Below are 27975 nucleotides of genomic sequence, written 5' to 3'. Positions count from 1 at the left end.
AAAGCATCTGTGATACCCTCAACGCGAAAGAAACTCGAAAAAACCGAAGCCTCGAGACCAAAATAGAAAAGCAATTTGCCCGATTCGAGAAACCTTGAGAAGAAAAATTTAGCGCGAATTTCTCCAACCAATCGTATGCGGGCACTCGCGAGGTGTTCACCTTATTTGGCGTGAGCTAAACTGATATTTGGGAGCTCTTCTGTCGATTTGCATAGGTATTAAATTGACCAGAGAGCGTTAAAGCGATGTGGCTGGCCAAATCAGCTTTAAATTTTACACCGGGCCAAGAATGGTTCTTGCGCTCTTACATATGGTAGTTTCAGCTTTATTTTCGCTAGTTAACATGTTTAAAAAACTCGTTGAAGGTGACAGAGGCGAAGCGAAGCGATGTACATTGCATTTGTCCGTAGCCGCGCAAGTAAGTAGAGCTCGTCATTTCAAATGCAAACTAACCTTAGGTTGGTATATTATTTAGACACTCTGGACAGCCGTAAGGTTGTCATCACATTGTTATTTTGGTGTAACAGATTTCTACACCCGCAAATTGTGAGTTAAACGGGCAAATCTAAAACTGTTTCGAGCGATCTCCTGCAATCAACCCGTTATAAATGTCACTTTGCCATTTTTTGAATGAATACCTTTCATTTCACGGTTGTAGCTCTTCAAGTGATGTTATTCTGACCGAACGAGATATTGCTATGTGACTGAAATTCAAAGTGAACCCTTTTGTTTGTTTTTTTAGGACGTTCTCTCTTGCCTGACCTTAGCGATCGACATGAAGTCGTTGAAAGAAAGCGCTGAAAGGGCGATCCATCTGCTTCTACCGCGAGTGGTAAGTTAAAAACACGCACACCGCTTTCAAGCTAGCCCGCAATAAATAGTTTGTTTACGTTTTTGAAGACGACACTACACTTGCAAATTCATCGAATTTTCGTTCATATGTGCCTTTTTAGAAAGCTTTAGTTCCGCGAAACCGTTCAAAACCATTTCGTTTTCCAAAATTTTATTTCTTCTTGACGCGCGCTTTCATCACTGGTTTCATTAGTGGTCGTTGTAAAAATTATCGCTTGACCTATAGGCGAAATGCACCTCACTGTTGAGGGCTTTCTCTTATTCAAACAATCGCTGAGCAAATTTTCTTTCTTCGTTATTCGTGACCCGTCCTATGAAAGTAGAGAAAATAAAGAAAACCAGTGAAACGTTGAATTTGTAAACCATTCGCCAGACACTTCACACTGAATGTGAACCGTCACGTCAACCTCCGTGCGCACCGCGATAAAATGCATCTTGAACATTGCGACTGTGTAATTTATGTAAACTTATATTGTATCTCAGTTTACGCCCCAATGCCGCCGCAGAAATTTCATTATTTTGACTCTGGTTAAGGAAAATAAATGGCGTTATTTCCATGTACACGGGAACATGTTCGGCTTCGCGGGGTTGTACATGTAATTTGAGATAGTGATATTTGTGTTTTTGTACTCGGATCATGCACGCGAACTTTGAATTTACATGTTTAAGGCGTCAAAACAGCTTACGTTCAAATTACGAAAGAACAAGAAATCTTCGAGTCTCGTTAGCCTCCGGTTAAGTGTATATTTGCATTTTTGATGGTTGAAACTGAAATTAGTTTTATTACTTTTAAAAGCGTTTGTTGTCGCGGACATTTCTTTGAAGTAATCCTGCAAAAGTCCTCGAGATGCAAATACACTGGAATTCACGAAAATATATAATTAGTTGTGTTCCTAAGGGGTCTTTTGACCGCGGTCTGCAAGTCACGTTGCTGTTTTAATTATGATTTTCATGCGTTCATAAAAGCACAGACAATTTTCGTTTGAAGGCGCGCCATGACCAATGATGTTTTGAAATTCTTTGATAGGTCACTGAAATGAGTAGCTTAGATTGTGATCTGGGCAATTTAACGGAATGTTACCTGCTCCATACTTTTTTTGTACACTGTGCACATCTGTGGTGCTGAGACAATTTCGCGAGATCTATGCGGTTAACGGATAGTTTGCGTTGTCAATATACGTTTCAATTGTTCTAAAATTTGGGAATCGGAGGATTAGTTCTGTTCTTGTGTAATTGTGTATCGTAGCAATTAAATGGCTTTGAACAATTGAAAGCGCTTGAGAAAATGGATTAAAGACTTGTAAAATCAGAAAAGCCCTTTGTTAATCGTTGTTTCCTACAGAAAATCACCGATATCTTTAATATTTCCACGAGTTGGAGTATTTAATAATTAATGCTGTATAGAGCAATATATATATATCCTCATCTGTTTGGGAGCATCGGAAATATGACTTTACGAGAACTTTTGCCGATCCCAAATTTTATGAAGTTCTTTGTAAATTGATTTGGGTCATTTATGAATGCAAATTCTTTTGAAATTAACTTTTTTGTAAGATGTAAAGTGCAGATTTTAATCTAGAGCTTTCCTACTTGCAAATTATCTAATAGTCAAGTACATGTTTTTCAGTTATTAAGTGGTCCATAAAAAGTGTTGCTTTTGATATGACAGTTTTGTGGCAAGTGCAAGGTGTTGATTTTGTTGATGATTTGTTTGTTTGTGTACAATTTCATTCACCTGTCAATGTTAACCCTTTGAATACCAAACTTTCGCCAAAAAATACCGTTTTTTAACCGTCAAGTCATGTTTTTTTAACTGCCATGACACTAAATTAGCCTACGTTTTGTGAAAAAAGCTTGTTTTACTTAGAGGAGAGATTTTTTGAAGATTAGGTACAAAATTGAGCAATATTTCAATTCCGGGCATGCTCATGAGCCAAAATTTGGACTTTTTTTTTGCCATTAACCGTTCTCAATTTTGTTTGTTACCCCTTTCCTTTCTGTTTTTCTCGGCCCTTTTACACTGGCTACTTTTTGTGTTGCATGTTCTTTCTGGCTGCCGTGAAAAGTTGGATGTTAATTACGGGCGAAGCCTAGAAATGGACCTTGATCAATCATAGGTGTAGTGAACCATTTTACCACCGTTTTTGCACCAAAACTGATTACGTTGTTTTTCGATTTCGACGTTGGAATGTCGTCGATATCTAAACCTGACCATTGTACAGAAAAGCCTAGCCTAATACTACTATCTGCTTATCAAGAATATCTGATGACATTTAAATTGATGACGTCACAAGTGGTACAAAGAGTACAACCATTAATTATGCATGTATGCGTAATTGGGGCTCAAAGGGTTAAGCTGTATTGGGGGAGAGAGGGGGTGGTGGGGGGCAGGGGGAGAGGCTGGGAATAGGAAGGGCAATTACCCCGCTGAGAGAAAATGGTATTGGCTGGGATTTGCTCTGCTTACTTTTCCGTGGTTTGGGTCTAAGCAATGATTGGCTGAAATGACTTCAGTGGTAATTTATTATCCTGTGATCTGATTGGTTAGTTTGACCCCAGTTATTAAGCTGTATTGTAAAAGGACTTCTGCAAAAACTGTCATGTGCACTATTTTTTTTTTTTTTCCATTGTGATTATTTGCAAAGCTGGATTCATTATGCCAGTCAGTGTTACTTGTCACCTACAGTGCATCTACCAGTTTTAAACACTGTAAAAATTATGTGCTTAGCTACATTTAACAATTATTCCACGAGCACGCATTGGATACGAGATAGTAGATAATCAATGAGGCGTGTAGCGCTGAGTTGGCTATAATCATCTCATATGCAATAAGTGTGAGTAGAATATTTGTTTAATGGATAATGCAATTCAAGAGTTTTCATTGGCTTAGCCATTGTGGGTTATGAACCATTACACCATGCTCTACGAATATGGTAAGCATAAGTGTGAATTTTTGGGGTGTTTATATTTTTTATTAGTTTAGTTTTCTATATTTCGGGGGCGTTTTTAATTAATATTATCAGGTTCTGAAGTAAACACTACTACAGCTGTAGTCCAATCCCTCATTTTGTTTACACTTTGGACCAACATATGTGCAGTGTATGTACAAGTTGTAAGTACCTCATGCTCCCGGTATGTGGTGTTCTACAGCATTTTGATTAATTTTTGCAGTTAGATGTGGTGGTATTTGTCTTGAGCCCTGTCTCAGATGATCTAGAAGCTCTTGGAAAGTCTGGCAGTAGTACACCTGTTACGATACCAGCAAGTGGACTTGCCAGGTTTGTCATGACAGGTCATTAGACAGTAGGAGTCTTTAAGTGTCTTTATTATATGGCTAGCCCTGTGAGGAGGCCAGGTGAACCAAATCGTGTGCTGTGATTGGCTACCTGAGCAATTGGCTATCTTCTGCATGCCCGCTCTCAAAATTTCCCCAAAGCCATATATTAGATTAAATCATTTATTGGCCAAGCTTGTTCAATCAAGATGGTTGGATATTAGCCACTTTCTTTTTATGAGTGTTTCTGGACCTGGACTCTGTCTTGATCCATAAACATGCCAGAAAAAGAAGAACTTGGCCAATATCCATTCAAGCTTGGTCAACAACCCATATATATTTTTGTTCTATCAGACTGTACAGACTGATAGAAGATTATATCTTGTAATTTTTTAATTTCGATTTTCTTTCGTTTAAAGTTATTTTTCTTGGTAAATTAGCATAATCTTGCTAGAGGCCTAATCAAGTTGAAATAACGTTATTTATCTATCTAGCATAATTTTGATTGGCATCTTAGTCAATGCCAACATAAATCCTTTAAAGAGACATATTAAATAACATATGGCACAAATCAAACGCCACTTTAGGCCTGTAACATTTTGAATCTATCCAGCCATGTTGACCTCACGCTTGGTTAATAATCAATCAATATATATTGCCTAAAGCATTTTTATGGTTTTGGTATTAATTCCACAAGTTTCTCTTTTTTTCAATGGCTCTGAACCCCATTGTACCGAATTGTTTTAAACTTTGCCAAAACGTTGCATGCTGTGTTTTTTAATTATAAGCCCCTAAAGCTGTAATGAACGGTGTTTTTAGCAGATCATACCATTGCTATGGTAACCTATTGTGTCACCAAAATGATTACAACGTGTTAACCAACTTGAATGATTGGGCAATTTTTTGATACCATGATTGTAGCATCAAGTGATAAAGAGTGTTATAACAATCCATCAAAATCTTTAGTGCCGGAAACTGTTTTCATCCACCTTAAATACGCAGAGCTTTAAAGTTCCCTCTCATAAGGGTTCCACCATTTACATTACACATGTACGTGTGGATCATGCAAATCTCACTGACTCAGTATAATAATTTGTAACACATAGAGCTTGTGTTCATTTTCTTAAGACTGTACTCCTCATAAGGTACATCCTTGCAGTTTTTCTAACATTGAAAATATTACAGACGAGTGTCTTTAATTTCATTTAAATTCAGGAAGGCAATAGATGGTAGACAAAGAATAGTTTTACCACCTGGAATCAATGAAGATGATCCTTTATTGGTGTTTCTACCAACAGCAGGAGTGCATTCAGGGAATGATCAAAAAGGTTGGTACACGTAACATTGTTACACCATGTATGTCAGTTACTGCGTTACATGCTTGTTAAAGCGTTGTAATTGGCTTGTTGATGACTGTGATAGCACGCTTTTGTGGTATGTGTTTAACCTTGTATCTTGACTTTTTGAGTAAGGACATTAGTAGAGACTAATTTTATTGTAGTATATTAAAATAGAATATGGCCCATCTTTAGACAAATTTAATTTGTACTCTGATAATATAATATCTGAGTTGATAATATTATCAAATAATCACAAAACTTTCAATGCCCCAGTGTTGGAGAATGTACACAGAGCTGCATGGATGTAGGTGTTCCATGCATGATCATTAATTATTATGCAATATCTATAAAGTGCTGCAAGGTTACCTTTGGAGCATTTTATTGTTTGACTGCACAAATGTTCAGTATCATGTATTCTACCAAGTAAGTGTACAGTGTACCTCTCAGAAGTTCTAGTATCTTGTCAAGTTGTGAGGCTTGTAATATTTTAATTTACATGCATATCTGCTAGTCATATTTGTATCATACATGTAGAAAAAATAATCTCATGACAGTTTTAACTTCTTTTTCAGTAATATTGTCACCACTGTATACAGATGATAAACTAGTTGCATTTTTCATGGTAGGTGCCTGCACTTGATGTAACACACTGTTAATTCTTAATTTTAGTTTGTAAACATTTGTGCTCTGGAGAAGACCAGAAAATAACACTTATGCGTGATGCTGGCCAGCGAACTAGCACAAATAACCACCCAGCCTCAGTTTGAAAAAGCAAATTGTAAAATTAATTTTATCATGAACAAATTCCTAAAGCAGCAAAGATGAAAAGAATATCCAAATGAAAACAGCTAGCATGTCAAGGTGCCTGCGGTTTCAGAAATTTTCTGCAATCAAGGCTTGGGGTAAATTGTCAGCACGTGATGTAATCATCCATATGACCTATTGATGATTGTCAGATTAACGTGATAATTGTGTCAACAAAATTCTCAAATGTGATTTGTTGTTACCTGATGCCCTTGACAACTAATTCGTACGTGAATGTACATTGTATGTAGACATGATGGAGATTTGGTACACTAGTCTGGCACATGCACGAGATAAATGCACATGAAGCTTGATTTAGAACACTTATTGTAACAGCTGCCAATCATGCCACTGCAATTCAGTTAGTCTGAAATGCTGCAAATAGTTCTGTATATATTTTTTTTTGTCTTTTTTTTTTTGGTTTGATTGAGTTGGCAATGAAAGTAATCCCAGCTTGTAGTTAAATTTTAAGTACCAAAGTATTTCACATGCACCTGTTAGCATTTGGTTTGTTTACATTAAACAATGATTGGAAGTTGAAATATTTGGTAACATTCACAGCAACTGGACTAACATTCAACTTTCAGATAACCTTGTTTTAACATTGTAGATTGTATGTGGATTTTTAGAAGACACATTGTCTATTCTGGATTACACTGAACAACAGGTTTGTATTTAATTAATATATGTAAATAATGAATTCATTTCATGATGAATTGTTGAACTGAAGAACTGGTGACAGCTACAGTACATTGTGCACGTTACCTGAATGGAAGCAAAAATCAAGCAAACAAAAAAAAAACCAAGTACATAATTTTATATAATGTGGATGATTAATAGCACATCAGACTTGAGCACAGTATGCATTATCATTAGTTTTAGTTTTAATAATATTACATAATTGTCTACTTTATTTTCAATGACTGGATATATATGGAATAAATTATCAGCACAAAGATTGCCAATTTGTAAAACCTGTATCATTTCCATTTAAATCCTGCCAAGTGTTTTAAACAATTTGTAACTTAAATAAATTGGTTAAGTAAAAGTTTAACCAAATACTAGCTTAAGCATTTCAAGCAATGTGAAAGTGTACATTCTTCACATTATTTCTCAAAGTTAAAGCCACTGATTGATATATATCATAACCTTTACTACAGATGCTTCAAAGTTATCATCATATAACTGAGAGAAGCAAATATATTCAAGAATTTGAAAGGCAGAAGATGTTTTTAGAGTTCTTTAGTGAGTACACATTTGAAAATTTAAAATTGTATCTTTGACAGTTGGTAGTCAATTTATATACACTAATCATGCATAGTTTGTCTGCATGCTCTGGAATTTACATGACTATGGTATATGAGTTTTAGGGCAGGTACTCATTTATTGATGCTGAATTCTTATGTTCAGTTTGCAATTATCCACTACAGTAATACTTAATATTGCTGAAGCATGAGAAAACATAGCTGACAAATTAAAACTATAGGTTTCTTAGTACTAGCTAGGTAGAACTTGTGTGCAGTAGAGGAGAAAGAGTCCATGTACGACTTTAACAAATGTAGAAAACCAATAGTAATGTTTTCATCGAGTACTTACATCTAGGTGCTGTTTTCTATAGGTAGGACTTATGAAAAGGAAGTGGGACCTTTGTCACGTAAAATAGGACAATTTGTAAGTGCTGATGTTTATAGTGTCACTGCCAGCTAGAAAATTTCTATAATTATTGTAGAATACAGGGTTATCAAGACTGTAACCAGCTGCCAGCAGAAATCACAGCCTCATGGTCTACGATATCATGATTATCTTGGCCTGCTACATACTCTGCTGGGCTATTCTTGTTTAGAAAAATATGGCAAAATGTACCACTTATGCACTCCTATATGAGTAACTTCCAAAACTTGGTGACATCCCGGTGAATATCAGTTACCTTTTTTCAGTTGTACATGTATTATAACGTTTTGTTACTTTTATCAGTGGCCAAAAAATTCCAAAACATTCAATTGATGTGCACTTAACATTAAAAGTTCCAGAAAATACCCAATATCCACCCCATGGGAAGTCACTGGGAATTCAAGGGGGGCTGGGGTGAAAATGCCTTCATTTTTAAAGAAAAGAAAGAGGCTTATTAACTGGAATTTAGAAGGGGTGTTCGAAGCAAAAAACCTGTATGGATATTTTCTGGAATAACAAATTTGATATAATTTACATTTTTGTTCTCTTTTTACAACTTTCTGAAACCCTTATGACTGTTATAAGTGCCATTTTGATTTGGCCGATCAAAATGTAAGGAGTGTGGAGGCAGAGCTGTCATTAGATGACATTTGTTCACTTGTGATGCCAAAATACTATCAACGGCCACCCCGGCCCTTTAAGTGCAGATATTTTTATTGCACAACTGACTTGTCAAACAGAATCCAACCAGAATCCATACAAAACTTTGCCAAGTGATGATGGCACTGGCAAGCCCACATTCCAGGGTTTCAATAATGGCCAGTAACTGGGCAAATTGACCGGCTGTGATTTTGCGATTTTGACTGCCTGTAGCTTTTCTTATCAAGAAGTTCAGTTAAAAAAGTTTTGCCCACCTGTGAAAACCAGTTGCCCTCCTGCTGAAAACAATATAACTGTTCTATTGTCTTTTATTTCAGCTTCAAGGACAGACTAATGCAGAAGGTAGTGCCATTCTTGTACTAGATCACACAGCAGGGGAACTTTACAACAAGGTACAGAAAAGTATGATTAAATTTTTTTTTTTTTGTTTTGTTTTTGTTTTTGTTTTTGTTTTTTTTTATACTTTGCATGTGGTTCCTAGTGAGCACACACCCAAACTAAGAATAGCCTGGTGCCAGATAATTTGTATTTCTCTTAACTGTTCTTGTATTCTTTGCCTCAATGTACATTGTATGCAAGATCTGGATGAGGATTGAGCAAGGTTTTTAGGTTTTTAGGTATTTAATTCTACGATAATCTGCCAAAAGTAATTCGAACCTTATGTGTGCATGTACACATGGGAGAGAAATAGCTATAGTCTAGAGTCACTGCCCTGTCTGATGACCAGGGTAGAGGTAAGTGTAGCAATTCTTTTCGTGTCTGATGACCAGGGTAGAGGTACACGTAGCAGTTCTTTTTGAGCCCCAGATCTGTAATCAGAAATTGAGCCAGTACTGTGTAGCTCACTGTATGTACAGGTGTACAGGCGATTTTCTTGTGTACTGATTGGTAAACAACATGTACATGTTAAGGCCTCTTGGTGTAATTATACTGTTTATCCCTACAGTATGCAATAATTCTTAGTTTAAAATTATTTTAAGCTTTTCTATTTTATTTTATTTCCTGATCAATAGCAAGAAAGCAGAGATCGCATGGATGAGAAGAGAATTGAGGTAAAAATGTTAAGAACTTTTTTGCTGGGATCACCCACTATTTATTTTTCTGTCAGAATTGCCAGTCTTCCCATGTACAAGAAAACAAGCGCAATAACAACAACAACAAAGAGAAAAACACAGACACACTTAAATTTGGAAAACAAGAGATGGTGGACCATTATATTGTACAGCTAAATTGTAATGTAGGTTAATGTTACACTTAGATTAAGATATATACATTATATACAGGTAATTTAGTGTATGTTAAAGATGAGACAAAGAGACCAACTCTTAATTGTTCTGGATGAGTTTAATGAATGATGTTTCGCCTGTTTGGCCTTCCTCAGGTTAAAAGTTAAAAGCTAAAAAGCTATTTACAGTGGTTGCGAGTTACAAGAACACGGACTTATATACAAAGCAGAAATATTGAGATTAAGGTTGCGTAATAACACGAGGAAGGCCAAACGGCCAAAATGTCATCCATTAAACTCATCCAGAACAGTAAAAAAGACCTGGTCTACATTATTTTATGCATGTATGTACATAAATTATTTAGTGTTGTGTGCATTTCATTTTCTCAGGTTTCTGGAAGTGTTTTTGAGGATTTAATTGAATCTAGGAGTAAATTAAATGTTTCTAATATAGCAAAGGTAAGTTTTATATTGTAAATATGATAGGCAATTGAATACAAAAACAAATAATTAGTTATAGGTTTTAGTTTCTTTTACATGTATGCATGAACATTGGGATTCATGCATGAACTCGCATGAATTCTACATTAATTGATGAGTGCACTTTTGGCTCTTACATGGTGTCAAAGACACAGTTGACGTAAAACAATGGAGAACAAAAGGACAAAAGAATGAGGAAAACAATGAAAACAATTTAGGTTTGCGAGGTGGTGTCCTATCGTGATGTGTCTTTTGTCCTCTACACAAAAGAGCCACACTTTCTGTTTAGCAGTTGAACCAGACCATTTCACCTGTATAGGGAATGTTGTCATTACTTGCGTAATGTCGAGACATTACAGAAAATTGAGCTACATGTACCAAATATCATTTGATTTTTGTATACGCATGACTTGTGCAACATGAAGAAATAAATTGAAAAGTACATCATGTACATGTACTGCACATGATGTAACTCATTTCTGATGATAATGGAACAAGATCATCAATTTCTACATGTTCTGTTTGCTCTGTTTTTTTTTTTTTTTTAGGACACAAAATACAGATATGATTTACAGAGAATAACAGGTGAATTAAAATCCATACCCTTTTTGTTTTCTGTTTTTACCTAGACATTGTACTATTGATTTCTTGCACCTTGTCAGTTAATGTCAACTTTGCATGGCCAGTGGCCACCCACATGTGGCCAGTGAAATACATAGAAATGGGACAAATATGTCACCATGATAGATACCCCAAATCAAAGTAACATACAATCTATAAAGTTAATATATCTAACATACAATGTACCTAAATATATCTAAATCTTTAGATTTAGATTCTAGATACAGTTGTATATTATATGGCATGTTAATTGTTTATAATGTATTGATAGGACTAGCTGCATGTTGTCCAATTTGGAAATAATTGGAGTAAACTGATTCAAATCAGACAAGGCCACAGGCCAAGTAACTTTGGCAGTCAGTGGGTAATTTGGACTTGATGTTTCCAAATAATTGGTCAAAGATGTATTTGTCTCGCTGGTTAATTATGTGGTGCATGGAATTGACTGAATTACATGAACATTAAAGGGCCATTGTCACAATAAAGGACATCATATTTCTTAATGGTATTTAACTCAAAACTCAAAATATACAATTTAAATATAATTTTCATAGATGACTAAACAGTTTCTTAATACTGATATTACTATTTTCACATGCCTTGCAAGGTCAATTGAGAAAGATTTTTTGCACAAATATCAACTTTCAAAACAGAAGGATGTCAAATTCCCTTTTCAAAAGTTGGACACCACCCTTATTAAGAATTATTTTTGATGGTCTGCAAAATTAATAAATAAAGGTATGCATAGTTGTATGTGGTTTTGGAGCAACAATGTTTATAATTTTCCGAAATACAAAGTTCAAACAGTGCACAATAGAATTAATCCTTGTTTTTGTTTTAAAGTGTCTTGGGTGACATGATTTGGGTGGGAAATCTACGAGGAGAGATTGTTGATGTAGAATTAATTGAGATGGGTTGGGGGTGCTTAAAAGAACTTAACAGTGCTCTAATTGTTATGCTTCTAGGCTGAATTTCTAGTTGTTCCTTTTACATGTTCATGTCTCTCCTGCAGATTGTTATGTACAGTCAATGCTGTGTGTTCCAATAGTCAGCCTCACAACAGGCACTGTTATAGCTGTAGCATGTGTTTTCAACAAAAGACTTCAAGAAAAAAGGTAACACTGACTTCAAATAAGATTTTTAGACAGCAATACATGTTCATGCAAGTCTTTAGACATTTGCCCCCAAGTGTGTCCATCAACGAAATTTCATGGAGAGCACGTTTGCAAATCAGAGCAAGGATGTAGTGGGCCAGTTTCCTTTTCTTTCTTAATTTTAACTGTGTGTCAGAGAATAGAGGGACAGAATTGTTAGCATCTCCTACTTCCCATACATTTAGTCCAAGTTTATAAGTGTTCCTTAAAGGTTACCACCTCTTGGTGCCTTTTCTAATAAAGGACATTGCACAGTGTTGCAAAAACTTTTAGCTGTTTTTTCCCCACTTCACACCCTGACTACATGCTCTCACCTTCCATCCCCCCCCCCCCCCCGCCCCCACTCCCTATGTCGGCAATGATTTTGTTAGTGGGTAGGTTTTACAGTCACAAAGTACCTCGAAGTGTCAAGGAAAAGTATTTCAAAAACACTTGACTTTGTCACCCGTATAAAAGAAGTACATCTACATGTACTTTATCTTGACTTGATGCAAGAATGCTCTAGAAAATTATATTAAATTTTCTATGTTCATATGAGACAAATTTTCAACAAACTCTTAAAAATTAGATTTCATTAAATAGCGGTTTTTAGCCAACTTTAGCATCCATTGTCGAGTGCAGCAAATATGTTGTAAGGATCGTCTGGTGTTTCTGATTGTTGTATTTTTCTTTAGGTTTTCTTCCTTCGATGAGGAAAATGTCCAATTTTGTTGCGAGAATATTGCGGCACACGTAGAACACACGTTAGAGTGGGAAAGAGAGATGGTGATTAAAAGGCAACAAGAGGTAATGTAAATTAGAATACAGTATCTCAATCATTCAACTATATACAACTGAGTATAATTCATCAAATATTTTCGCTCGTGCGCGGTTGGTCTCTTGAAACGAGTCTCGTGACTCAATATTCCCCGGCTAAAACGAGGGAATATCCGAGTGATACTCCGCTATTTTCAAAACTACGCGTATTGCGAAGAATACTTGAAGGATGATAAACACAATAGCCTCCATTTCGCGCGAAAATATATGCTTGGATATTTGTCCTTGGACATTATTTGTTCCTCATTGAAGGTTCCTTCTCGGAACAGATAATATAATTTCCGCGGACAAATATACCTGGTCATATTTTCGCGCCACAAAGGAGCTATTGTTGATTTACCAAACAAAATAAACAGCAAAGCGCAGAAAGACGAGAAACGACGTCGGACGAAAGCAAAATGAAAGAGCCACGTGGGATATTTGCTGCAGAAATGCGTCTACATTTTGGATCGCTTTACTCTGCTTTGTGTTATACTTACCCGAGAAGGACTATCTCTTTCATTGCTGTCATGATTCGGTGACCTGAAGGTCAAAAGTGTGAATGTCCGTTCGTAACTAGAACTTTTTATACCCAAAATAAGTTACTGTTCCGTCTGTTACCGCGACTGAGCATTTCACTTCGAAGACTGCTCTGCCAAATCGGTCCCAGAGTTCATAGCGGTAAAACGCACTACGCGCGCGCAATATTCTCGCTAATACTACCACGTAGATTGACATCCCAGGGAGCATACAATCTTGTTGAGTAGGATGAGAGTAAAAAAAAAAAAACAAAAACAAAACAAAACAGAGGGAAAAAAGTTGCACCGCGCGAAAAGGGCCAGGTATGAGTTTAGCGCTACGGCGTTTTGCACGAAATGTGGGTAGCGGTTTCGGGTAAGAGATGAGAACAGGAGACAAAGATGAACCATGCATTCTTTTCATTCCTTTATTTACTGTCATCCTACTCAACAAGATTGTATGCTCCCTGTGCTGGCATCAGCCCTGTCGGAATATTTGTATAAAGATTGCGAGAAAATTTTGAACCCCTCGCATGCAAAGTTCGAAGGTGCCGATGACAAAAAACTAGGGTCTCGGAATCTGCCCCTCCATGTTGGCGGCTGGCCAGGGGAGGGGGGGCGGTGGGGGTATTAAAAAAAAATGGAATGTCCCAATTCGGCTGTATCTTGGGAAGGTTTTTCCCAAATATTTTGTTGGGAATAGTGGGAGAGGTCCTATAACCATTTACGTTCATTTCCTTGTATATTGTGTCGGCAATTGATCGCTGTAAAAGTTGTATATTGTATATCCAATTACTTTTTCCTTTTATATCCAGCATTTGCTGAAGGTTGCCAAGAACTTATTTACACTTGTAGGTGAGAGAATACATTTAAGACTAATGAATAGTTGTTAAACCGTGAACGGAACTGAAGTTGGTCTTGTGCGAGGAGGAAATGTTTTGCTGGATGTCGTTTCGTATAGGTAGGGAAATGGTTATGAAATAAAAGTTTATGAGCATAAAACAAAGGATGTGCAAGGTCAAGGACCTTCCAACATACATCTTAGCCTGCTTGTTTGCTTGTTTGATGTTTACCGGGTTTCATAACCATTTCCCTCCATTAACTATCGTGCAGGAGTCGCGCTACTCTCCGTCTCTGTTATCTGATAGCTACTTGACTAAGCGTACACTGTAGCTATAAATAGGTGATGCATTCTAACACCTCCCTACACTGTTTTAGTAATGCCTTATTAGGTTTACCAACTTTTTTTTTTTTTTTTTTTTTTTTTGTGGCAGATGATGTTAGCGTTTTACTGAGTGAAATCATGACAGAGGCGCGCAATTTGACTAATGCCGAAAGGTAAAGATAAGTAAACAGTCGTATGTTAACTTTGGCCTACTTGTACGCTTTCGGCCAATCAGAAGAGAGATAGTGAGTTCAATGTATAATAATAATGGTAAGCGAATTCAGGATTACTATTAGCTGTAAATTCAGTTTCAAATATAAAATGTTGTCACATCATATCTATTTTTGCTGGTTATTTATATATTTATTTTATCTATATTTTCCACTTTTTGCATTGTCTTTTATCAAACTGTCCCAAGTGCATGTTTCTATTTGTGTTTTATATAAAGAAATGCTATCAAACCTACCAAGCTAAACCTGGGTTAAGATGTAATCCCTTTGTCCTTGGTGTACTGCAATTTAACAACTGTTTCAACTCATGACGATTTATTTTCACGTAGGTGCTCTCTGTTTCTTTGGGACAAAGAAAGAGATGAACTTGTTGCAAAAGTGTTCGATGGAGAAATTCCCTCAAATGGAGAAAAAGGAAAGGTTTGTGGTATATATGTAATGACAAATCACATTAAAATGCCAATTAATTGCTGGTATACATGTAATTCGAGTCCTTTTCAATTCGCCGGGAACTAACCATGTGTAACTCTACTAGCCTTCTATCACGAATACCGTTCTCTCATTGGCTACGCTACTCACTATCTATTCTTTTGGAGATAGCGTGTAGCGTAGCAGTGTGCCCTTGTTAACAAAATGACGGCCGCTCCTTTGTATTTTGATGTGTCTCTGAAGAAGATTTAGATAAAGTTTTTAACTATCAGTAGATTTATAATGAAACAATTATGTTATTTGCTCGCGAATTTCGTTGCGTGATAGTTGACTCGGGACTAAAATAATAAATACAAACGCTAAAACGTTGTCAGTGAAAGACGAACTGTATAAGAAGTGGACATAAGTTTGGTTTAGGTATACGAAAGTGCTCGTGGGAGGCGCGGTGGTCTCCATGGTTAGTGCGCTCGTCTCAGGATCGAGCGGTCCGAGTTCGAGCCCTAGCCAGGGACATTGTGTTGTGTTCTTGGGCAAGACAGTGCCTCTCTCCACCCAGGTGTATAAATGGTTACCGGCGAACTTAATGCTGGCGGTAACCATGCGATGGACTAGTTACTCCTAGTTGCTTCATGGTACAGAAACCGGGATAAGCTCCGGCCTGGCGGGCCACTTGGCTGGTATGCCGACTTAACCTACACGCATGTACTCGCGCGCTTAATGTTCTTTCTTTATCTCCGGCGTAATTTACTTTGCTTAATTTACTTTGGAATTGCTGTATTTGAAGCCTGACTATGGGAATGGGAAGTACTCGATAGATATATATGTGTGAACATTCAACAGAAGAAGCTTTTACTCCCGCAAGACACAACCAGTTTTAATTTGGCTTATATTACGCAGGAGCCAGAAGTAAGGATTCCCATCACGCAAGGAATAGTGGGACATGTTGCCACAACAGGTAAGAAATTGGGAACTACAATGCACTGATGTATTGCGCCAAAAAACAAAAAAAGAAAAATGTAAAAAGGTCATTAAACTTGTGGAAAGGCACATTCTATAATACAAAGTAAAAACATTCTATATAGAAGGTGCCTTTCCACAAGTTTACTGACCTTTTTGCATTTTCCTTACTGTAAAACCACCTCTTTACAACGATTTTGCTTTGTTATTAGGAAAGATGCTCAACATTAAAGACGCGTATAGCCATCCACTATTCTACAAGGGTCTCGATGAGAAAACCGGCTTCAGAACAAGGTAGAGGTTTGTTCGCTTTTCATATTCCTTTAAAAATTTGCTCATCATCCGTTACAACTGGTAAAACTATTTCTCAAACTCATCAATAATCCATCGAGTTTAAACATAGGAAATCATAACCTTGACGGTGCTTGGATATATGATCTTAATAAGCAGAGATCTTACGATTTTATTTCCGAGTTTTCTCCTTAGTTTTAGTTTCGATTGAGAAGATATATCAAACACTCAAGACAGTGTTTGACCACATTTCTAAACACCTCAAAGCTCGTCAAAAATACTCCGCCACACATCGTATTTTCAACCTCTTCTCGGTGTTTAAAATGTGGTCAAACACGGTCTTTCGTGTTTGATATATTACATGGAACATACAGTGTACCTATAAATTGCTAGGGTACCTAAGCAGTATGAACCACACAGAATGTCAGACGAATACTTTGTAAATCACAAGTGAAGGCAATACGAAGTGCTTTTTAAGCTCTTGTTTGTTCCTGCAATAACCTAAATGGTTTTGCAATTGTTCCTCTTTGGAACGTTTGGAGGTTTAGCATTTTTGCGAACAAAATGCGGCACCATATACTACTATTTACTACATACGGAATAACATTCGACCAATTAGTAGGGGCTAAGCGTCTTTACTTATTGTATAAAATTGGTCAAGTTATTTCTTTTAATTAAAACGAACAACTGAACAGCTTGGTTCTTTTCGTTACTTTTTTTCAGGAATATATTGTGTTTTCCGATTAAAGATGAAGAAGGTGAGCAACGTATGTTGGTCTCAAAAAAAAAAATAATTTCGTCAAAGTTGGTTAGTACAATATCGAATTTTTATTTCTTTTTTTTTTTTTTGTCTTATTCCAGAGGTGATTGGAGTAGCACAGTTATGCAATAAAACAAATGGTATGTCAAACAAACTTTAGAGATTTTCAGTGTTTTTATTGATGAGTTGCTGTTCGGGAGAACACAAATGCTCCTATTTTGAAAATCTCCCAAGCGTTCACTAGCATTTCCGAAATCTTTAACCCTTTCGGAACAGGAAACACTTTGCTTTTCGTGAATTCTACAAACTTTAAAGCAATTATATTTCGGTTGCCGTGGAAATGTGGTGTTTATCACGGTTAGTCACTGAGCCCATGGAGTACTGTAGCGTATTTACTTTACAGCATAAGATACGTATGGTTATGAGATCAGTAATGAGCGGTGTTATGTTGATCTAAGGACTTCTATCGTTTTCGTTTGACAGGGTCTTGTTTCACAAAGTTTGATGAAGACCTCACCAGAGCGTTTGCTATCTACTGTGGTGTGAGCATTTTCCATGTAAGTTGCCTTGTGATAACTTAGGTGGTTACTTATCTGTGCAAAAGTAATGCAAACGATAGTCGCGGAATGTTTTGCTGGGCAGAAACGATGTATCGGTCAGCTACATCGGTATTTCATTAGGTAAAAACGGTATATCGCTCTGTGCAAACAATATTTCGTGCGGAACTCAGCAACACCAATATGGCGGCCGGAAAATAGTGTAAACATCTGGAACTTACTTTGGCTATCTAGGCGACTGATTATCAGTACTCAACAAACAAGCATTTACATAAACACTTTTCCTAATGCTCTAACTTCTAAAAAGGTTCAAAATCACGAGATAAGTATTTCAACAAATTCGATCGTAGCCATGTGTCACGCACCTCCATAACCCTGAAATTCAAAATGCTCTGGTTTCCAAACGAAGCGTGCTATTTAGCTGTAAAGTTGTAAACAGATATAAATATGCCGCCTCTTATGCCTGATGAGGATAAAAACTTTGGCGGCTCTTTAGTTTTGGATTTTAGAAAGTCATGACGCCACGTGAAAACGATCTATATTGCGCAGCCTCGTACTTATGTTTCCGTTTCAAAATGATTTTTTTTACATGAGTGTGAGGCAAAGGATGTATAAGTATTGTTATTCAAATTTAGGCGCCATTCATGCAAAGGTCTATGATGGTGATAGGATAGGCCATTGTGATATAAAAAGAGCTTTTTATGACTTTTTACGTATGACCTCTATGATAACACATGCATGACACATGGGCATCCTTAACACGTTCCGTTTTACTTCAGTCACTTTTATACAAGAATGCCAAGGATGCGTCGCATAGAAGCCGCCTGTCAAGTGAAATGATGATTTACCATATGACGGTTAGTATAGGCGAATCTTTTCCACGTTAGCATGAACGATTCAGTTTCTGCTTCGGTATCTCTTTTCTTATTAACCTGTAAACCCGTTTAAACACTGTTTCTGACTGACACTTTATTTCTGCTTCTTTTCCCGTTCCCATGAAGGTCACCCAAGCTGAAGTGGATCCTCTGGTTAATAAACCAATTTCCACCACGCAAGAAATAAACCCACAATTTAGTCTTTTTACCTGTGCACCAAGAATTATCATTCCAGATTCGACGATTCCAGTAAGTCTCACGTGATTCTCCGTTCTGTTAATAATTTTTTTTTCACTATATAAAATGATCCACTGTAAATGAAATTCAATGTTGTGCACCCCGTAAACGTTTTCCATTTTTAGGCGTGTCTTTGTATGTTTCAAGACCTTGGAATGATAGAGAAATGGAAAATACCCAAGGAGGTGTTAGTAAGGTATGTTTTTGTGAGAATTATTTCATTCTAAAAGTGTCATCAAAGTGGGTCTTTTTAGTTTTGTAATTAGTAGAGGAAGCTAGCCAGCTAACGTATCATGCAAACCGGCTTCTTTGAGGTGATTCCATCGAGAAAGGAGTGTTTAAAATTTATTTAAAATGGCGTACTTGGTAATTAGATCATACATATTGTAAAAATGCAATCAATAATCTGACTCTGCACCACTCAAACCAATAGCTTGCTTACGCAATCACCGGTTGAAAACCGGGGTAATCATTTTTGCATAGTATGGATGAGCGCTTTAATAAATTTTAAAACCCCAGGTTTTTCCTAAGGAACTCCAGGAATCAGGAAGGGGAACTATAATTTCTGAAAAAAAGTTATTTCTTGCATTAAAATTTGGTAGCCGTTCAACAAAATAGACTATTGTCTTTTAGTATAAATCTACTAGCATTCTATCACGAATTTCTTTCTCTGATTGGCTACGCTACTCACTATCTATTCTGTGCTAGATAGTGAGTAGCGTAGCAGTGTGCCCTTGTTAACAAAATGACGGCCGCTTCCTAGGCGTTTTCGAAGTGTCTGTGAACAGGATTTAGATAAAGTTTTGAACGACTAGTAGATTTATACTAAAACAATTATTCGCGCTCGATTTCTATCGCGTGATAGTTGACGAGGGCGCAGCCCGAGTCAACTATCGCGCGATAGAAATCTCGAGCTCACAATCTAATTGTTTAACAGTGAGCTATTTGAATTGGGAAAAAAAATGCTAAAGACGAGTGCTTTACAGCATTCAAATAAAAACATCTTAGACCAGTAGTTTTTTTTCCTTTGCATTTGTTAATCGTGATAAAATGTCATTTAAATTTATGCATTAGAAAACGTGCTCGTTTAGGTGAAAACGAACGTTTATTTCGAGCTCAGCAAAAAAGGAAATCTTGTATTATTGTGTGGTATACCTTGTCATTTGTGTTTGAACCTGTTGTCTTGTTCAGTTCAGTTTCTTCTAAACGAATGTCCTCGCGTCATCATGGACCTTTCATTTAAGGACGGTGCCTACTTTTGTTAGTGCGCACACGTTCTGCGCATCACGCAAGGCATGGTTTAAGCGCCACACGCGCGCTGGGTTGACATGGCGCAATCAACTACGCTACCAAGTACGCGACTGAATTGAAAGCAAAATTTTCCTACTGTGACCAAATCAAGTTTAATGAACATGTACTTAAACCAGGAACACCAGAACAGCAGCATATCGCTAACCACTAACTGTTAACGTCTTCCAGCTGAAACAATAGCTGTTATCTGTCGAAAATTATACTGAAATCCAATTGTAAACATGTACCTACAGATGGCGTAGTGCGCGCGCAAAACAAGTGCGAGATGTGCAAACGTTTTACTTACTGGGGAGGTGACAGGAAAAAATGTAACGGGCACCGTAAAAAGTTTCAGAAAGGATCAGTAACTTTAAAAAACGCGTGGTTACCCATATATATTATATTATGAAATAAAAGTGGCAAGCCTATTCAGCACGTGATTAGTTTCGGGTTGTGAGCAAAAGATATTTAGACTGTATTTTAGCTGAAACAGAGGAAGGCTGTGAGAGACGCTAAAAGTGCTGCTGCAACGATTTTGTTATTAAAAAAATACCAAAAATGATTTTTGTATGTCACCATTTACCATGTAGTTTTCAGATCTTTATAAATGTGTTCGCTTTTCTGTATGTAAAGGCGAATATTAAAGAAAGCTGTGAAGAAATATCCTCTCCTTCTATTATCAGAAAAATGCTGATGTCAGCATTTTTGTTGAGATTCAAGGCTAATTATCTCGAAAAAATACGTGGTTAACCCCGTTTTTCTTTGTAGATTCCAATAGCCCTTGCAAAGAACTACTTTTTCCGCGTGGTCCTAACCTGGCGCAAAAACCTTTGTATTTAGTAGGCACCGTCCTTAAGAGAAGTGAGACTAATTGCCATGCCCTGATTGCAGGTTCTTGCTAATGGTTAGAAAAGGTTACAGAAACCCTCCATACCACAACTGGATTCACGCATTCACTGTAGCGCACTTCTGTTACCTTCTGTACAAGAATGCAAAGATTAGCAGTCGCTTAAGGTAAGTCCAGGTTGTGTTTTAGTAGCCCTGTTGATTTTCTGCTATTCATTGTGTTTTCATATCCTTGCAGGGACATTGAGATGCTGGCATTATTGGTGGCTTGCTTGTGTCATGATATTGACCACAGGGGAACTACAAACTCCTTCCAGGTTTCTTCAGTAGGTAGACAATCCTGGTTTTCTTGTTTTCAAGTTGAGCAATTTCTTTGTTTCAAATTTGGTTTTGCTTACTTGTTTCCTGTGCTTGCGTTTGTTAACAGGGTTCCACGCTTGCAGCGCTATATAGTTCAAAAGGATCTGTACTAGAGGTACACGACAACAGCTTCACTTTACAATTATGTGAAAAACGTTTTAGTTTTGGTCACCCTATAGGAAACGAAGAGTAAATTTTACCATGACCTTTTTCCCATGAATAATAACTGAAGATTACTTTAGTTTTCAATTAATGTTTTCCTTTTTTTTCTTCAGAGACACCATTTTGCACAGACCATGTGTATTCTCAACTCAGAAGGGTGTAATATTTTCAAAAATTTAACCGGCAAGGTATGATGCTTTTGTCAGCATTTTCAGGTGATGCACTCTTTTGTTGGCCCATCGGATATTATAAAATGTAAAGATCTGACACTACGCGCGTTCACAGTTGGTAGAACGACTTCGATAATCAACAATTAGATTATTCGCTCTCGAGTTCTATCCGGTGATAGCTGACGAGGCCGCAGCCCCAGTCAACTATCACGCATAGAAATCGAGAGCGAATAATATAGATATATATATTTTTAGTTGAAATCTATTAGTCGTTCAAAACTTTATCAAAATCCTCTTCACTACTTCACAGACAGTTTGTTAACAAGCCCACAATGCTGGCTTACCCACTATCCACAACAGAATAGATAGTGAGTAGCATAACTGATCAGAGAACGGCATTCGTGATAGAACGCTAGTAGATTTATACTAATTATCATTTGTAGTTTCACGTTTGCGTTTTTTTGGGGCTTCATTTAAACTATTTATTATTTTCTTTATATTTTTAGGACTTTGAAGAAGTGTTCAGCCTTATACGAGACATAATCTTAGCAACAGACCTCGCCCATCATTTGAGAATCCTTCAGGACATTAAAAAGATGGCGGAAGGTGTGTGTAGTTAGTGTAAATGTTCAGCGTTACATACATCAGTTCACTACCATTAAGACCGTGTCGATAGAAAACAAACCAATTATTCATAACAGGCCTAATGTTCCCCTCTGGTTGTAGTTTCCTTACAGCTGTAGTACGTGTGTATTGCTTTGGCGTTGTGCACAGCCTTTGTATTCGACACAAACTCTGTGGTGGGGTAAATTGCCGTTGACTGACTGTCACATGGGGTATAGTTCCCATTGCATTTCAATCTAGTTTCCATGACCGTTTGACATGCTGACACCCCTGTTGTGTTCCAAATCGAAGAGGTCCATATTTAAGATACTAAGAACCGTTGAAGGGGGCCTGAGGCTGACACTGGTTTGCTGTAATATTACCAACAAACACTGGACAGACCCTTGTCTTTCTTTTTGTACTGATTCTCTTCATTTTGTTCACAGATGGTTTTAATAGTAATTCTAAAGACCATCACACTCTCCTTCTGTTCCTCATGATGACGGCCAGTGATTTGTCCGACCAAACCAAGAACTGGGAGGGAACCAGAAGAACAGCGGTAAGCTAAATTAAGCGGGGATTCCTGCAACTAACTGGGATTCCCTTAGGCTACGGTTAGTCCCTCTTTCGCTTAGTCAATCGTGGGTGACGCGAAAGAAAACCGCGCAAGAAAAAAAAATGCCTGCGCGAAATTCTGGGGGCAAGAAGCGCGCGAGAGGATGGACCCTCCTTTCTTGCGTTTCTCACTCCCAGGATTTCGCGCGGCCATTTCTACCTGAAAAGTTATTATTTACGGGCACGCTTGACGGACTAAACGAAAGAGGAACTAATCGTAGTGTAAGATTCCCTCTGCCACTATGAAAACGTACTGAGCACCAAAACCTTGTTTGAGTAACAATCTGATTGCAAATGGCGTTCGAGGAATCTAGATTATTCCAGAATGATACTGGAAGCTCAGTGTCCTGTGAGGCCGAATCAAAGTCCGTGTGAAAACGAACAGACAATATACAGAAGACTACACTGCCTCAACAACAACAACAGCAACAGAAAAATCAGCAACAATTATTTTGTTTTGAATATGGCTGGATTTTTCTTTATCCTTCTTTCCAATCTTGTCTAGCACGATGGCTATTTTGACTTATTTTATTTTATTTATTTTTTTTGTGTGTGTGCACAGGATTTGATATATACTGAGTTCTTCTCGCAAGGTGATAAGGTAAGATCATTTTCAACTCGGTCAGCAGAGCACGCTTTGTGTACCTACTTTGCTAAATTAGAAGTTAAAATAAATGTCATTGCTTTCACGACTTTGGTTCTCTGTGAGGTACACTACCTTTATCCACAGCCTCGTTCCAAGGGCCTCTTAGGGGCGGGAGGGAGAATGGGAATGAGGCTGCCTTGGCCAGACGTCGTTTCTTCTCGTGTATTGTTGCTTCATGTTTGCTATTCTAGTTTTTGATTTTCTCTTTCGCCCCGTCAGATTTTACTAGTTTAATATACTTAATTTCGTTCTTTCTAGGAAAAACACATGGGGATAACACCGATGGAAATGATGGACAGAGAGCGAGCGTGCATTCCTAAACTTCAAATCGATTTCTTGGATGCGATTGCACTTCCTGTATACAGGTAACAGAGTAGAAGCGCGAACACGCGTTCTCTTGATCCTTATAACCAAAATCCCTTGTTGTTATTACTCACTATTGATAAATAAAGTTATGTCCAAAAACCTCTAGGAAGCCTTCTTCTCTAATTCTAATATTGCACGGGCGGCGTTGTCCCTTTTAATAGATCGTTTTCACTGTCACGCAATAAAAAAATAAATCGAAAACCATCCAGTGGAAAAAGCTATGAAATTATGATGTTATAGAAGATAACTAAATAAGCCACTTCTCCAAGTTTTAGGCCTGTGCGTTTCTCCAAACTTCAGATATTCGTCGAAATGTTTCGCCGATATTTACAGAGCCCAGTATGAAAACGCCATGTTGGTGTACCTCCGTGGTACACCAATATGGCGACCGGAAAATAGTGTAAACATCTGGAACTTACTTTGGCTATCTAGGCGACTGATTATCAGTACTGATCAAACAAGCATTTACATAAGCACTTTTCCTTATGCTTTAACTTCTAAAAAGGCTCAAAATCATGGTATATATTTTTCGACAAACTCCGGCGATCATAGCCTTGTGTCACGCACCTCCATAACCCTGAAATTCAAAAAGCTCTGGATTCCAAACGAAGCACGCTATTGCGTTGTAAAATCGTAAACAGATATAAATATATCGCCTCTTGTGCCCGATGAGGACAAAAACTTTGGTGGCTCTTTCGTTCTGGATTTTAGAAAGTCATGACGTCACGTGAAAGCGATCTATAGGCCACTTCCGAGTTGCCTTTTGCCTCTGTGTCAAAACGAGTCTTCGCGCGAAACCATGCATGTGGAAATGTGTTTCGCCTGCATGTTCATTTTCATGCAAATCAAACTCATTTTCATTAGCAAGGTTCTGCGCTAGGACTCGTTTTGAAACAGAGGCACGCGCAAGGTAACACGGAAATGGCCTATTCTTTTTGTGGTAGAAATGATTTAATGTTTGTATACTGGCCTCCAGGTTGCTGTCTTCTCTGTTACCGGAGACTCAAGTTGTTCTGGACACGGTTCTGTCCAACAGACGGAAGTGGCAGAAGGCACAGGAAGATGGCGATTACGTCTATAGGCCGGTGGCCACTGCCGACAAAGAAGTGCACATTGCAGAGAATGGAAATGCGCCTTCTTAATAACGTTAAATTGACGCAGTTTTGAGAGCGATTTCTCAAACAAACTAGTCTAGTAGGACGCTTGATCAGCTTATCATCACGTCGACGTTGGTTAGGTAGATTTAATGATGCCATTTTAAAGTGACACAAGTGACGATTAGGCAGTGTCTGTACTCTGACGCCGGAGAAACTTCAAAACGCAGCTCTATTTATACGGTTTGGCCCGCCGTCCTCACTAATCCGTCTCGAAAACGAAGCTTTTCGAAAACGATCTTCAAACCGGAGGCATTGGAAAACGTTGGCTTTGCGTTTTAGTGTAGCCGGAAAACATTTTGAAATCGGAGCTTTTTGAAAACGAAGTAAAGTTGTCACCATAATCTTGTGATTCTTTTGCCTAGTTTTCTTCAAGCACAGATCCAAAAGAAGCGGTGATTGATGCGTTTTTGAATTCCTCCAGCGTATGGTGGAGTGGACGCAGAACATTTTATGCGTTTTCAGGGTGAAACCTCCGTTTTCAAATTCCTCCGCCGTAGTGTGGACGGGGCCTTGGACTCGCGTTGGTTCTGTTTCATTGCAGTTTATTGGCTGTTCAAAAAGTCAAAGTGCTAAACGTCAGTTGGACAAGCGTTGAATTACCGTATCAATCCCACGTAGATAATAAGATGATTATCGTTTTCATGTAAGTTGAGGGGCGAGGCTGTCTCGAACAATTGCTGACAAAGTTCAAAGTACAAACAGAAAAAGAGTGTGCATTAAGTTGATGAGAATATCGGCTTATTACTAACATAAATTATTGCGCTGCTCATGATCGTTCAAATCACAATTAGAGGACATTTTATTATTGTGTTCCTCGTGATTAAAATATTCGATAAAACTATTATAATTTTAAAATGTCGGCAGAAAAGAGAAAAATGAACAAAAATTGGCGTTGCAGTCTTTCCGTAAGTGGTCTTTCTCGTGAAGCCGTTGCACGTTTTGCCCACGTGCCAATGTTTAACTTCTCCTAACCGGTCCAATACATTTCTTATGGTTCAAACTGGGAGAATTTGTCGCAGTAGTTTGTCAGAGACACTTTTTTCTTTCGTGATTTTGTCGTGAATTCTCCTAAACTGTGTTCGTGGGTATGTATTGATATTGTGATAGGAAATTTGATGTTGATAAACTGAAAACTTCGGTTTAAGTTTTTAAGTTCGTCGTTCGTTCTGTTTGAATCTCAACCATCTTCTTAATGTATCTTTGGTTTAGAGAGGTTGAGAAAGACGTTTACGTTAAGTAAACGGAAAAAAGTTGTGCACCAAAATGAGGATATTTATATTTACTTTGAACAGGAGATTTAATTTCTGTTATTTAAAAAAAAAAAAAAAAAATCAGATCCAATTTTTCCTGTTTGCCTTAAAACGTCATTCTTGAACCTCGGTATTAGTTTCTTCTTGTTTACGTTTTTGACGTTCCTTCGGATTTGAAAGAAATTTGACAGTAGTTATTTAATACACAATATCGTGGCAAAGCGACTTTAGGTAACTTTATGGAAACACAGGAAAAGTTTTGTTTCGTTATCTCTTGGCTCACTTGCTGCCATTGTTTGAATGTGATGCTGTTTTTATCAGCTCTTAGTATGAAATATGGATCGTTATTATATGACAGGGTAGTCTTGAATTAAATCCAATCGGACTGATTGGTTCTTTGTTTATCGGTATTTTGTCATACCGTATATTTTGTTTTGTTTTCGAGTGCCAATAACAAACTTCTTGCTATTAGCCTAGCTTGCTCGAGCCGTACAGAGGAATATTGGCCCTCGGTCGTTTTTGTGCGTTCGTTTCTGCTATGAACTCGGGCAAATTTTTTCCCGTACGGCCCTCGCGCTTGGTTAGTAAGAAGTCCATATTTATCAGTTCATCAGTGTCTTTGCAAATGGAGTTGCATATTTTTCTCTTGCAGTTCTGTTGACTTCAACTCACTTAAAGTTTAAAGCGCGCGAACAATTCCGCACGGTTTTTGCGTTTGGAAACGCCTGTTGTAGCATTGCTTTGCTCGTTAAAAAATGATTAATATACTGATGGGCTCAGAGTAGAAGTAAAGGTTTCTTTATGGTTAGAAAGTTTATCCACATAGATTAAATTAAGTAAATAAATATTCGTAATGAGATAAAAATATATAAATTTACGTCGTAATGATTTCATTTTTATGAGATGTATTAAATTCAAATTGATTTTTACAGCTTTAAGGTAGGTAGTTTCTCACGAGCGAGAGAGTTTTTCCCATTCTCGAATCCCTTGGAGGGGTTTGTTGGAAGATCAGTGTTTTTCTCCGGCTTCTGTAGGCTTCTGTTTTTTAGACGTCGTCGCAGCGACTTGTCACATAAAGTAGAGAAGCTACTGGCCCAAATTTAGTCCACACGACGAGAGTCTCGATGGAACTCGTCCCTTAACGTACGGGCCTGTTTATCCCAGGAACAATTTGTCCCTAGGATAAGTTCCACGGACAATTCCTCTCGTGTGAACCCGCCTACTTTCCCAATTTCGTAATTAAGTAATGGGATTTGAAATCATTTTAAAATTTTAGTTCAAAGAATTATCTCGATCATATACATGTACAACTATATTAGACCGCTTGTACATATATTCTCATTGTGAGCGATCTTTTCTACCTATAAGCGACAGTTATATTATCTCTCACTGCTCCAATTGCAGGAATTAGTTTTGCATTCGATAAAAAGATTGGCACGCGGGTGCGAGTTAATTTGTGCCGGTTGTTGTTTTCCTCCTTGGTATAAAGTATTAAGACATTGTTTAAGGCACAAAGTAACGTTACATTTTATTTATTTAATGGAAACAGGCGTAAAACTGTAGCGATGTATCAAAATTTATGGAATGGAATAAAACCTCTCCAAGTTTTATTTTA

General features: G+C 37.5%; 1 protein-coding gene across 1 annotated transcript; it reads left to right on the top strand.

Annotated features, from left to right (window-relative positions):
• Positions 1–67: 67 nt before the first annotated feature.
• Positions 68–27975, top strand: LOC145498042 (cGMP-dependent 3',5'-cyclic phosphodiesterase-like). Its single transcript, XM_081477911.1, has 34 exons — positions 68–418; positions 743–836; positions 4028–4130; positions 5342–5454; positions 6039–6088; positions 6881–6937; positions 7431–7515; positions 7889–7941; positions 8919–8993; positions 9615–9653; positions 10217–10285; positions 10855–10891; positions 11940–12042; positions 12756–12867; positions 14210–14249; positions 14669–14732; positions 15119–15209; positions 16116–16173; positions 16388–16469; positions 17190–17224; positions 17328–17366; positions 17710–17783; positions 18563–18640; positions 18785–18907; positions 19021–19091; positions 21077–21199; positions 21270–21357; positions 21459–21506; positions 21667–21741; positions 22230–22329; positions 22773–22885; positions 23504–23542; positions 23846–23952; positions 24930–27975. Exons 1-34 carry the CDS (start codon positions 290–292, stop codon positions 25093–25095), a joined length of 2733 nt encoding a protein of 910 aa, XP_081334037.1. The 5' UTR covers positions 68–289; the 3' UTR covers positions 25096–27975.

This window comes from Orbicella franksi, chromosome 9 (genome assembly GCF_964199315.1).
Source record: "Orbicella franksi chromosome 9, jaOrbFran1.1, whole genome shotgun sequence".
NCBI classification, from domain to species: Eukaryota; Metazoa; Cnidaria; class Anthozoa; order Scleractinia; family Merulinidae; genus Orbicella; species Orbicella franksi.
This window is presented reverse-complemented; position numbering and strand designations above follow the sequence as displayed.

Bases quoted from the DNA above. Each gene is read 5' to 3' on its own strand.
- LOC145498042 (XM_081477911.1), top strand. From the start codon at position 290: ATGGTTCTTGCGCTCTTACATATGGTAGTTTCAGCTTTATTTTCGCTA. The intron at 7,942-8,918 runs GTAAGTGCTGAT...CTTTTATTTCAG, and splicing joins CACGTAAAATAGGACAATTT to CTTCAAGGACAGACTAATGC. The intron at 14,733-15,118 runs GTAAAGATAAGT...ATTTTCACGTAG, and splicing joins AATTTGACTAATGCCGAAAG to GTGCTCTCTGTTTCTTTGGG.